This window comes from Vanessa cardui, chromosome 1, assembly GCF_905220365.1.
Source record: "Vanessa cardui chromosome 1, ilVanCard2.1, whole genome shotgun sequence".
NCBI classification, from domain to species: Eukaryota; Metazoa; Arthropoda; class Insecta; order Lepidoptera; family Nymphalidae; genus Vanessa; species Vanessa cardui.
This window is the reverse complement of record NC_061123.1, coordinates 8,064,690-8,077,214: the sequence shown is the minus strand read 5'-3', so window position 1 is coordinate 8,077,214 and position 12,525 is coordinate 8,064,690. Positions and strand designations below refer to the sequence as shown.

General features: G+C 34.3%; 1 protein-coding gene across 3 annotated transcripts; it reads left to right on the top strand.

Annotated features, from left to right (window-relative positions):
• Positions 1-554: 554 nt before the first annotated feature.
• On the top strand, positions 555-11,794 carry LOC124543656 (serrate RNA effector molecule homolog). Of its 3 annotated transcripts, none has more exons than XM_047121920.1 (16): positions 555-870; positions 1,730-1,981; positions 2,146-2,331; positions 3,114-3,180; positions 3,736-3,925; positions 4,140-4,225; positions 4,307-4,460; positions 5,183-5,505; positions 6,060-6,200; positions 6,689-6,895; positions 7,194-7,481; positions 7,593-7,706; positions 7,789-7,932; positions 8,304-8,428; positions 8,528-8,629; positions 11,520-11,794. In XM_047121920.1, the coding sequence occupies exons 1-16, from the start codon at positions 731-733 to the stop codon at positions 11,596-11,598; spliced, it is 2,598 nt and encodes an 865-aa protein (XP_046977876.1). In that variant the 5' UTR covers positions 555-730; the 3' UTR covers positions 11,599-11,794. The 3 variants fall into 3 exon arrangements, with proteins under 3 accessions (XP_046977876.1, XP_046977883.1, XP_046977891.1); XM_047121927.1 differs by lacking the exon at positions 11,520-11,794 and adding an exon at positions 10,955-11,381; XM_047121935.1 differs by lacking the exons at positions 555-870; positions 1,730-1,981; positions 2,146-2,331 and adding an exon at positions 2,655-2,823.
• Positions 11,795-12,525: the final 731 nt, after the last annotated feature.

Sequence of the window (12,525 nt, the reverse complement as noted above, 5' to 3'; positions counted from 1 at the left end):
CTCTTGGTAAAGTAGAACTTGATAAACGTCGACACCTGCCAAAAAGGTCCCTTTTAAATTATTCTGTTAATTATAAATTCCATAAATGTTAATTTCAGTTATTACCTACCGTAAACTACTGTAGCGTCATTTTGTATATTTATAGGACATTTTTTTATTCATTACACTAAACACTTATTTGATTGTTTTATTGGTATGGTGGTTTAGTATTCATACTAAACTAAAAAAAAGAATTTTGTTTTTAAAATTATTGAATATAATTACAAATATCATAACACAACAATAATACATAAATGTTAATTGTAATTACTTCATATAATAAGTTAGGTTTTCCTATTTTATTTGAATAATGTAGACTATTTTCAAGCCAATTGTACAAGTATATAAGTTATCAATTCCGTAATCACACAAAACTCATTAAAATGTATAGAATATTAATTACACAGAAATCAACATTTTCATAAATTTGTCGAATAGTGTGGAAAGTGCCTTATTACATAGCATCGTCAATTGTCTATGACACTAATCTCACAGTATTAATTCACTTCAGCATCAAGTGTTTTGTCTATGCTTATAACTTTCTTCGTGTCGTACGTACGCGTATCGTGACGAATCACGATTCTTATTAATTTTATATTTTGCCTATTGGTGATAAATTAAAATACATTTTTGTAGAATCATAGTTGAGCGTTTGTTTTAACTTAATAAAGCAAACCATAAATTTATATTAATGGCTGACAGTGATGATGAATACGATCGTAAGAGGCGCGACAAATTTCGTGGTGAGAGAGGTGCTGCTGAAGGAAGCAGTTACAGAAGTAGTGACAGGCGGGAAGAAAGAAGTAGAGGTCGAGAAGAATGGTCGGAGAGGTATTTGTTTGTGCTAAATTTTAGCAGTGTATTAGATAGTGATTTGAAATTTACCATGTAATTATACCATGTTATACTTTTCAACGAGAAACTAAAATCCTTTTCCAGATCCCATCCTCAACCCTTTGAATCATCCACATTTCCTAACCAAGTCAATAAAAACATGAAACGAGGCTCATTTGCATTTAACATGAGGTATAAAGTTGCTTTAAAAATAGCTATCTAATTTTGTAATATCAAGAATACAGCATTACTGATTTCTCAATATCTATTATCGATTAATATTGCATTATATATCTCTTCATTATCTCATTGATTATCTATACAAATTCTATATACAATAATGTACAGAATTCCTTACAAAATTATTCTTAATCTTATAAAAGAATACTTTAATCTTTCTTTGAGACGCATCTAGAGATTCTGTATGTATTTCATATGTAAAATTAATAAATGAATGTAACAGCAGACTATTAATTTTTTTATAGTGGTATATAAATCAATATCTTTAATATAAAATTGAAGTGTTTGTTTGTAATCTTAAAATAACCACTTACATGATACATATGCTACAATAATAATATTGTTCACAATTATCAGTAGCAGTTAGCTCATGTAGTAATGAGTAACTTAGGCTTCTTTTATTAATGATTTATACAAAAAAATAGTAATAAAGACACACTGCAATTCCTAATACAATGCCACCACTGCTATATCGAGAGCTTCCAACGATGACTTAGTACCTCAAAAGCTGCCACTGCCAAAGTAAACACTAACATTTTTATTAAATTTAAGTGAGCATGAAGTCACAGGCACAGCTAGTTGTTAAATATAACATTGAAAATTTTGGTCATTATAGATCCCGTGGTGGCCGATCTGGTCCTGACTACAGAGACTATCGTGGAGGTGCCAGTGCTAGCAGAGGATATTCACCAGTTAGGGGTGAAGGTCCACCCAGCAAACGTATAAGACCTGATTGGCCTGTAGATGACCGAAGATATGGAGGAATGCCACATGATTCATATGGATCATATGGTTGGGCACATGACCACTTTGGTCCTCATCCAACTCACCAAGGCTATGGGCAACCAATGCCTCCAGTACCAGCAAGGTACTACATAATTTATTAATACTTTAATGCATTGAATGTACCAATGTGAGAGTTTTATAGCAACAAATTTATCAAGAATATTTAAAACAGTAATTTTATCTTATTTAAAAATATAATATAATAGTGGACTCTGTAATATAATCATTAAAATTTTATATTGTCAGAGACGCTGTGCTGCCAATGGGTCCAACAGATGGTCCTCCAACTATGATGACTTTCAAGGCATTCTTAGCAGCTCAAGATGACTCCATTACTGTAGATGATGCCATTCAGAAATATAATGAATACAAGCTTGAGTTCAGAAGGCAGCAATTAAATGAATTTTTTGTTGCTCATAAAGAAGAAGAGTGGTAAGACACATTTAGTTATGTTCCTTCTATATTTCTTCATATATTTTTCAAAGAGTAAATAATCTTATTTAGAAAACAATCAAAATTGAACAACTGTAAGAAATGTAAAAGAATAGCCAAGGTTAAAATTTGTTCAAATGTATTGATGGTGATTTTATAACATCCCGTTTCAATGATTTGCTAATAATTAAAAGATTCTATGCTATAGGATAAAAAAAAAACTAAAATCTTCAATATATCAAATGTAGAAAGGTATTTATAGTAGACTATGCTTAGAATCTTTTAAATATGCAAATTTTAATAGAAAACTTTTTTCCCTACAGTCTACAGCGTATGGAATTGCTGGACGTCGTAAAGAAAATATTCAAACTTTATGCAAATGTTAAAATGCTGTGTGTAGCTAGTTAATTTCGCGTTGACCCGTAGCGCGCAATGCTACGGGTTTCGTTACTGTTAGGGGTAGGGTTTTGTTATTCCACAAATGTGGAGCAGGTGAGACTATGAAGCTTTTTAAATATTACATAAGCAATTTTTATTTTTGTACCAATTTTGGCAGGTTTATATACACAGGTATGTTGGACCAAATTCCGATCTCCATAATAAAGACATCATTATTTATCATAACTTGAAATGTCCTTGCTTTATCATTGGAGAGAAAAAAACATCAAATGTTTGATGGAATATTTTTCGTAGAAATTGGTCTATCTTACATGGATTATTGTTCTTAGAACATATTTCATTGCTACATGAGATTCATGCTATGCTTTTTTTTTGTTATGTAGGTTCAAGATAAAATATCACCCTGAAGAATCAGTGAAGCGTAAAGAAGAACAGTTAGCTGCCTTGAAGGTAAAATTATTTTTTTATAAATTACAATTTTCTCTGTAATGTGAAATCTAAAAACCTTTCTTAATCTATGAGTCTATCTCAAACCAACAAAAGTTTTTCGAACAATGTAACTCTTCAGTTTTATATTACATCAGCTGTGCCCGCGACATTGTACGCAATGGAATTTAACAAAAAAAAAATTATTGTAGCCTAAGTTTAAGTTACTCTTTATTATATCAGTTATCTGCCAGTGGAAGTCCTGTCAAAATCGGTCCAGCCGTTCCAGTTTAGATGGAACAAACAGACAGAGAGACAGAGAAACTAAAATTGTAAAAAATGTTACTTGGTTTTGTTTTGTTTGTTTTTTTTTGTTGTATATGTACAGTGTATACACACATATGCATTGAGTAAAAAAGGCTTATTTTAATATTACAAACAGACACTTTAATTTTATTAGATGTATAGATTAGCCAGAATAAATATTTTTTATAAAATCACTAGTTATAAATTCAGTTGTGAATTATAAGTAACTAATAATATTATGTGTAATGTTCATATTAAGCATATAATTTTCAGAATCGTCTCAATGTATTTCTGGAGCTTCTAGAGCAAGGTGAACTAGACAAAGTCACTGTGGATGTAGACAAGTCTGAAAAGTTGATAAGATTACTAGATACTGTGGTCATAAAACTGGAAGGTGGAACTGAGGAAGATTTAAAAGCTCTTGACGACCCGGCACCTGTCGAAATTACTAATGACAAGCCAGGTATACAAATCTCAATATTTACTCTTTATATGACCCTTACCTTGTTGAAAATCTGATTACATAAAGCTTTAAATATGTGGAAGTTTAAATGCTTGTAACTGATAGAATATTTATAATAGGTTTAATATAAGCCTTCTAAATTTATACTTATAAACAAATGTATGTATTTAAAAACAAAATAACATGTAAAAGTTTTTTTTTGTTTTTATTTCAGATAAAAACGATTCTGACAAGGGCGTTGTAATTGATGTCGATGAAATTAAAGTCAAAGATGAAAAGGAGAACACAGTCAATGACAAGGTAAATTTCCATTTTGACATTTTATAAGTAATGTTTTAAAATTTTAGCTATAAGAAATACTGATATACTAATTTTTTATAGGAGCAAAAGTCGGAATCTCCGAAGCCAACAGCTCCTCTTACTATGGAGATTGATCCCCACCTCCGTCAACTACAAGAACAAGCTAAATTATTCTGTCGTTACAACTCTGCTCCTGGAACAGAACCTGATCAAGAAGTACCGGAAAAAGAACCTCGTAAGCATATTGCCCTTATTTATAAAATTTAATTCCTTCACATATCATATTCAGTGGCACTAAATAGATTTATATCTCGGTTGAACCTGTTAAGGATACTTGTACAGTTTATGCAGAGCTAAATGTTTTAAACTTAACATATAATAAATGAAAGAAAAATTTTGTTTTTAAAACAGTTTTTCTTTTAAATTTATTTTAATTTTAAATCAACACTCACATTATCAGCATATTTGACTTTTATTATTCAATGAGGTGTGTTTTTTTTAATTTGATAATAATTTTATTCAGTTGTTCAAATTAGAACTGATAAAAAAAAAGCAGAAACATTTGTGAATAAATAGTTATTTCACATTCCTACATAATATTATATTGAAAATTTACCATGTCCACGACCTTGTAAGCGTTTGAATTTAGCAAAAAAAAATTGTAGCCTTAGTTACTCCTTATTATACCAGTTATCTGCCAGTGAAAATCCCGTCATAATCGGTCCAGTCGTTTCAGAGATTAGGCGGAACAAACAGACTGACAGATAGAGTGTCAAAAATTGTAAAGAAGGTTATTTTGGTATATGTACCGTGTATATGCTTGTGCATTGAGTCAAAAAGGGCTATTTTAATATTACAAACAGACACTCCAATTTTCTTATATGTATAGATTACAAAATATGTATTTACAATAATCTGTAAACTAATACAATCAATAATTCATTAATTATTTGACAGCACCTCCTGGATCCTCTTCAAGTTCCTCGTCGTCAAGTTCTTCTTCATCGAGCTCAGAAGACGAAGGTGAAACTAACAATCGGCGTCAAAAGTCAAAGTCGAAATCAAAAACACCTGAAAAATCTCCTAAACAAAAAGAGCGATCCAAGTCACCAGTTGAAAAAATTGACGATAGCAAGGAAAAAGACGAGAACCATGATAACAAATCTGACACAGCCAATGATGTTGTTGTAGAGAAGAAAGAATCCCGTGCCTTACACAAAACAACTTCTATTTTCTTAAGAAATTTGGCACCCACCATAACAAAGGCAGAAGTGGAAGCCGTAAGTATTGTTGCAAACTATCGAAACTCAATTCCAATAGGCTATTAGACTGGTTTTTAAAATGCATTTTATATTATTTAATAGAAGTTAAGGAACCCAGTAAAAGAGCGCGCAAAAGCGCTACTTGGACAATATGGCGCTGCAATGGGGTCGGTGACGTTACTTTCTTGTATTTTAATCTGTGGTACATATAGTAAGCAAGGTTAACAAGAAAGTGACTTCATCATAAGTCTGGCCAATCCGGAGCATTTTGTGTCACTTGACAAACGTTTGAAAAAGTGCATTTTTATTTATGGATTTTGGAATAAACTAAGTATTATTTTCATCTTTCGAGTAAATAACCATTTTTAAAGTCATAATATACACTGATTATAATAATTCACAATTTATTTTTTGCATTGTCAAATAGTTTATTACGGAAGCATTTTTTGGTGTCTCTTTGAAAGGATACTTATTGTAAAACGATATAATGTAATAAAAAATGATGCATTCTTATTTAATATATTTTTCTTGTTCTATTTATATAAATAGTCGTGTTTTATTTATCTTCGTAGATGTGCAAGCGTTATGGTGGATTCCTACGCGTCGCGCTAGCTGACCCGTTACCCGAGCGACGCTGGTTCCGCCGTGGCTGGGTCACCTTCCGCAGAGAAGTCAATATTAAAGACATCTGCTGGAACCTTAATAATATACGGGTAAGGTTTACTACAATTACGGTTTATATCTATTGTTATCTTAGTTATAGCAGGAAGGCCTGACTTCAAATTAAGTAATTAATAACTAAACTACTACAGTAAGACACAAGTTAGATGTAGCATCGGAAAATGCAATGGAATGAAAATAAAACCGATTACTGCCGATTTACACAACCAATAGAAATAGCTCCCTATCGCGCCATTCGACGCTATTCGTCGCTATAGCTTCACACGTCAGAGAAAGCAAGTGCATGTACATCGAAGCGTCAAATTGACGAATATATTAGGTCATATGATATTACAAGTTATTACGTTTGTGCAATCATATTCGCGTGAGAAATAAATATTGATAATTTGGGATAGCGTACTCAATTCGGATGTGATCGGTTTTACGAATTTTGTCGATGCGACATCTAAGTTGTGTCGTACTATACGCGTATGTCATACTCGTCACAGATTTTAAGAACATAAACCATACTTCTATCCAGTTGCGCGAGTGCGAGCTGGGCGCGATCGTGAACCGCGACCTGCAGCGGCGGATCCGCGCCGTGTCGGGCGTGACGCTGGAGCGCGCCGTGCTGCGCGCCGACGCGCGCCTGGCCGCGCGCCTGGCGCACCACCTCGACACGCGCACGCGCCTGTGGCGCGACGCGCGCGCCGACGCCGACGACGCCGACGCCGACCGCGCCGACGAGGTCCGTGCACTGTTACACACACACACACACACACAGGCACACACAGACACACACACAGACACACACACACACACACACACACACACAGACACACACACACACACACATACAGACACACACACACACATACAGACACACACACACACACATACACACACACACACACACACACACACACACACACACACACACACACACACAGACACACACATACACACATTAGCCAACGAACACTGCTTTGCGAACGCGACGTTAACGTCTTTTATTAAATAACCTAAATGTATAATATTATTTACAGAACTTTAGCCTGAACTCCAAAAATCCAGTGCTTCATAAAATCACTGAGCACCTGATAGAGGAGGCCTCCACTGAGGAGGAGGAGTTGCTTGGCTTGGAAGCCTCCTCTGAATCCACAACACAGGACCAACCGGACCCTGAATTGATTCGAGTGTTGGATCGCCTCGTGTTGTATCTGCGCATTGTGCACTCTGTGGACTATTACAACCATTGCGAGTACCCGTATGAAGATGAAATGCCAAACCGTTGCGGCATTATGCACGCGCGTTCGGGACCACCTGCTAATAAGGTTTTATTGCTATCTTTTAATACTAAATATTGTGGGAGATAAAGTAAAAAAGTATATTTTTACTTTATCACAACAGCAGACACATCATAAACTAAATCTACTTGTTTACAGCCTACTCAGCAAGAAATTCAAGATTATATCAAGACTTTCGAAGGGAAGATGTCTGCTTTTCTCCAAGATGTCAAACCGCTGAGTGAAGAGGAATTGCAAAAACTTGGTATCAAAGTAAGGACACCTAATAATAAATTATTTTACGGGTAATGACAAGATCGTACTTTTGAATTAAATTCTTATTTAAACTAAACAGGATCCAGATGCTGAGGTAGAAAAATTCATACAAGCTAATACGCAAGAGCTATCTAAAGATAAATGGCTATGTCCACTCAGTGGAAAGAAATTCAAGGGACCAGATTTTATAAGAAAGCATATCTTCAACAAACACGGAGAAAAGGTAAATTATTGTTTGATGATTATTGATTACCGAAGCTATACTCAAGTGATAAGTAAGAAAGAAAGAAAGAAAGAAAGAAAGAAATGTTTATTAGGACACAGTACATAATAAAAGAATAAGAAGTATAGAAATTTAAAATAAAAGGAAGAAAAAACACCAAAAAACAATATAAACATATTAACTAACTATAACTACTTGCTAACTAAATATACAAAAAAAAAAAAAAACAACAACAATACAAAACAACACAATGATCTTAACATGTCCTAAAAGGTGTACCATTCAGCTTCCAATTTGGGTTTCCAGAACCCAACGCTGATTTTCAATGGTACCCTGTGTGTGAAGAGTAATGTTGTCTACCGCTTCGACAGGTGGACGAGGTGCGCCACGAGGTGTCGTACTTCAACGCGTACGTGCGCGACGTGCGCCGGCCGCAGCAGCCCGAGCCGCCCGCGCGCGCCGCGCCGCCCGCCGCGCACGCGCCGCCGCCGCACCCGTGCGTGTCCGCCCCCCCCCCCGCTAATGCCGCGCGCCCGCGCCGCCCGTGTCGCGTAAGCCCCCCCCCCCACACACTAATGCTCTCGTCTGTGCGCAGGTACGGCGGCTCTGGCGGAGGAGGCGCGCGCGGCTGGGGCTGGGGCGGATGGGCGCCCCCGCAGCCCTACGCGCCGCGACACCCGCGCTTCTCGCGACCCAGGTGACCCACGAGACCGGCGGCCGTGGTTGTGACGCGAACTTTGAGAGCTTCTCTTTTTTGATTTGAATATCATCTGTATCATAAATATGAAAGAACTAACTCATGTCGAAATCACCTTCTTACATCTTTGCCTAGAATAGGATGCACTGTTGCTGAACTTTTATGAAGATTGCTTATTTCTGCCCACTGTGGTAAACGAGAAACTAAGAGTATGTTTTCCTAGTTGTTCCCTTATTACTGAGGGTTGTGACCACCATGCTGCTCTCCTGTACACTTCGCACCTCCTTCCTAAAATCATTCCTATTCTGAGCCATTCGTAGGCAAGCCTGGGCCCTGGATACTGTAAATGTATTTACTGTGCCGGGACGGCGCTCTTCCTCTACCTCGCTTCCCCTCCACGTAGCCAACCATTATTAGTTTTTCCAGGCCGTCCTCCTGCCTAGCCACATGACAAAGAAACGATATGTATGTTAATTGAAAAAAAAAATGATATTCAAATTAAAAATGTGTATCTGGAATCGCCTAGCCCCGAAACTTCTACGGCCGCCACTTTATCATTATAAAGATATTTACAAATAAACAGAACACGTAACGTAAGAAATAAGAATATACAGCAACCATTAGGTAGGTGCATGGGCCTTAGAAAATAACAACTTCCCATTCTCTCCCAGCTCTACAATATATTAACAAATATTGTAGAAACGCAAACTTATATCTTACGTTATTTGGTTCGCTCATGTTAAATAAGTTTTTTTTTTTTTAATATAGCTTTAGGTGTCTTACAAAGCACATTGCATTATTTTAATGTTAAATCTATATATATTCATGACTAGCACATATTATGCCTTCTACATCGATAAATGTTATAAATTTAGAATTGTAAGCATTTGTAATATTAAATAAATACTGAATATTTTGTAAAAAAATTATGCCATTTATACTTTAACGGTGTCTATTTTCTACGACAATACATACATACATACACACAGTATTTAATGTATATAATATTAAAATCGATGTAGAAGGCTGCGCATGTAAGTAACAAAACTATATTATTTAATAATACAGTATCTATCTCCTCTTTATATTTAATAGATCGTTCCCCATATCCTTCCTACTTTTCACTAAAAAAAGAATTTTCTTTACGTTGTTTTTAATCGAAATAAAACAATATTACTTCTTGTCATCAATTATTAATCATCATTAATCATCATTTTCTTAACGGAAGATATTACAAGCAAGTGATTTTTTCTATAAATACATTTGTAGTCTATAAACTATGTGTTATTGACCTTTTTTAATTATCATGACCTATCTAATGGTCACGACTTTTTCGTATGAACACAATGCCTGAAAAAAAAAACTAACAATTTTGAATTAACATTATAAATACTAAAACTATTAACTAGGATTTAAGTTAGAACATATAATTAAGTTACTTCAATGCCGGTTCCTCTTTTGTATTATTAGAATGTTGTTAAGACAGAACTCGTTTAGTGTAAGTAAAGCCGCCGAGAATGCATGACGCACTCTGTACGTGTATTTAACTCATTCTGTCTCAGCAAACTGCAGAATAATAACACCACATAATAGCACCTTTAGCCCAGCAGTGGGAATTTACAGGCTGTTGTTGTATTCTTCATACAGGACATACATAAATAGACAGACAAAATTCTTCGTCATATTTTTTGATCATAGTTTTCCTTTTAATGGTTATTGGTAATTTTAGTTTTAACACAAAAAAAAAAATGAAAATTATTAGCTAAAAATTAATGTTTTCCTCAAATTTTTAATGATGACTTTATAGTCGAATCTCGACCACCGTGCCATAACTAGTTTTTATAAATACAGAAATAGAAATCTAAAAAATCCACTTGTTTGTAATAGGACTCGTTTATAAGAAAATAATAATAAAAAAATAAGAGAATCAGAAATAAACATCTATTTTATTTGAAATCTCGTTAGTAAGTATATGCATCAAGAGCATTTATCGTTTAAAAAAATAAAATGATGTTTTAATTAATGAGAAAATTTATTAGGACAATAAAATATCCTTTATCCTAACTTGCATATTTTGCATGGCAGTCCCACCCAACTCTCGTGACCTGCTTCAAACGACCGCTTATTCTTATTTGTATCGCATGACCTTAACATTTGCTTGATCAGATGTATTGTTTATGCACTACACACCTTATACTATTTAGCTTAATGTTTGAAGTATTTATAATGTTTTATAAGTTATATATGGTAGAAGATTTATTGATGTTATTTTTGTTTAATATTCAATCGAAAACAAAATTTTGAGTTGAAGGAAAAAATTTGCAGGGAAAACGTGGATCGGTCCCGGCCTATTATTGCTTACAACGATCTCGACTTCCCGGATAGCGGTGATATTTTTTAAGATTTATTGTAACGACATCATTTACATTGTAAAACAATTGTAAAATAATCATTCGGACATAATAATTAAATGGGTACGTTGTTGAAATCATTGTAATTTACAAAACAGTAGCAGCACATATTAGGATGGATTTATTGATATAATAGGAATTGTTAAAAAATATTTTATATCTTTTTAATTAAAATTGTATTTTTTTATTTCTATAAGTTCTCTCTACATTTGTAACAAGTATAACTAAGAATAAAAATAATTATACGTATCTTTTAAACATTTCTTACTAATATGAACCCGAAGTCAATAGATACATAATGTATGAATAATAACTTATCAAATAAAGTGTCCGAAAATGAACATACGAATTTTCTTCAATTTTCCTCATAGAAGCCCTACAAAAAAGTCCCGGGAAGCTGAGATTATATTCGTAGTAAATGGCAAATGCTAGTGCCCCTTGTGAAGCGTCGCCTCTAACGTGGGTGTTGATTGTTAAAGGGGCGGCGGCGCCGAGTTCCGTCCGGTCATACACTACCGAGACTTGGACGCCCCGAGAGAACCTGACGAGTTCGTTTAACCCGGACTCGCAACTTGCCGATGAAGTGTACTTATTATTGTCATAGTAGACCAAAACAACACATGTAAATATGTTACTAAAGTAACTTTACTTTTTGCTTAGTTTTAATTAGAGTATTTTAGGTTCCGAGCCGCTAGAAACGATATATATTTTAGTAACTTTTTATGAAGTAACCCTCAATAAAGATTTATGATTACATTGGTAGTTTAACTTCGTATACACTGTCACAATATTTTAAAGAAGCATTTTTCCTTTAATCTAAGAAAGAATGTGTAAGCACGCCGAATACACATTATTTAGATTCAAATATAAAAAAACAGCTTATTTGCGTATAGAGCTTCATTCCTAACAGAAAAACCCCTGCAGTAACACAAAAAATTACACGTATGTAGGTATGATGGACGTGGAAGAATTTTTAATGGATTTGCGTTACCAATAAAAAATGTTCTGGGTATTTTCGAACTAATAAGGAAGTGTTTGATGTCTATTGTTAAAGAAAATTTAAATTTCACTTCATTTAGAGTAAGGAAAAACATTTAATCATATACATATTATTCTTATCCAAGCCTTCATAAGGGATTTTACTAGTTCACCGCAATATCGTTTTGTGGTTGTTATTAATTTCGTATAACTTTAGAATCGTGCAATCCTTTCTATTAGTGAGTAATAAACAATCTTGTATCGAGTTCTCCGAAATTATCTTTAGGAATAGAGGTAAATATTATTATGACTAACATTTCTAAAAATTTTTGTTTTATACGTTTAAAAAATACGAAAATCAGTTCATATAATGGCTTAAGGGTAAGGCAACAACGAGATATTATAAAATGACTGCATAAATAATGTCATATCCTATACAAGGCAGGCAGTTACGAATCCTTGACCTCTAAAATGAACGTATAGCTTAAGTTATGTTCCGTCTGCAAG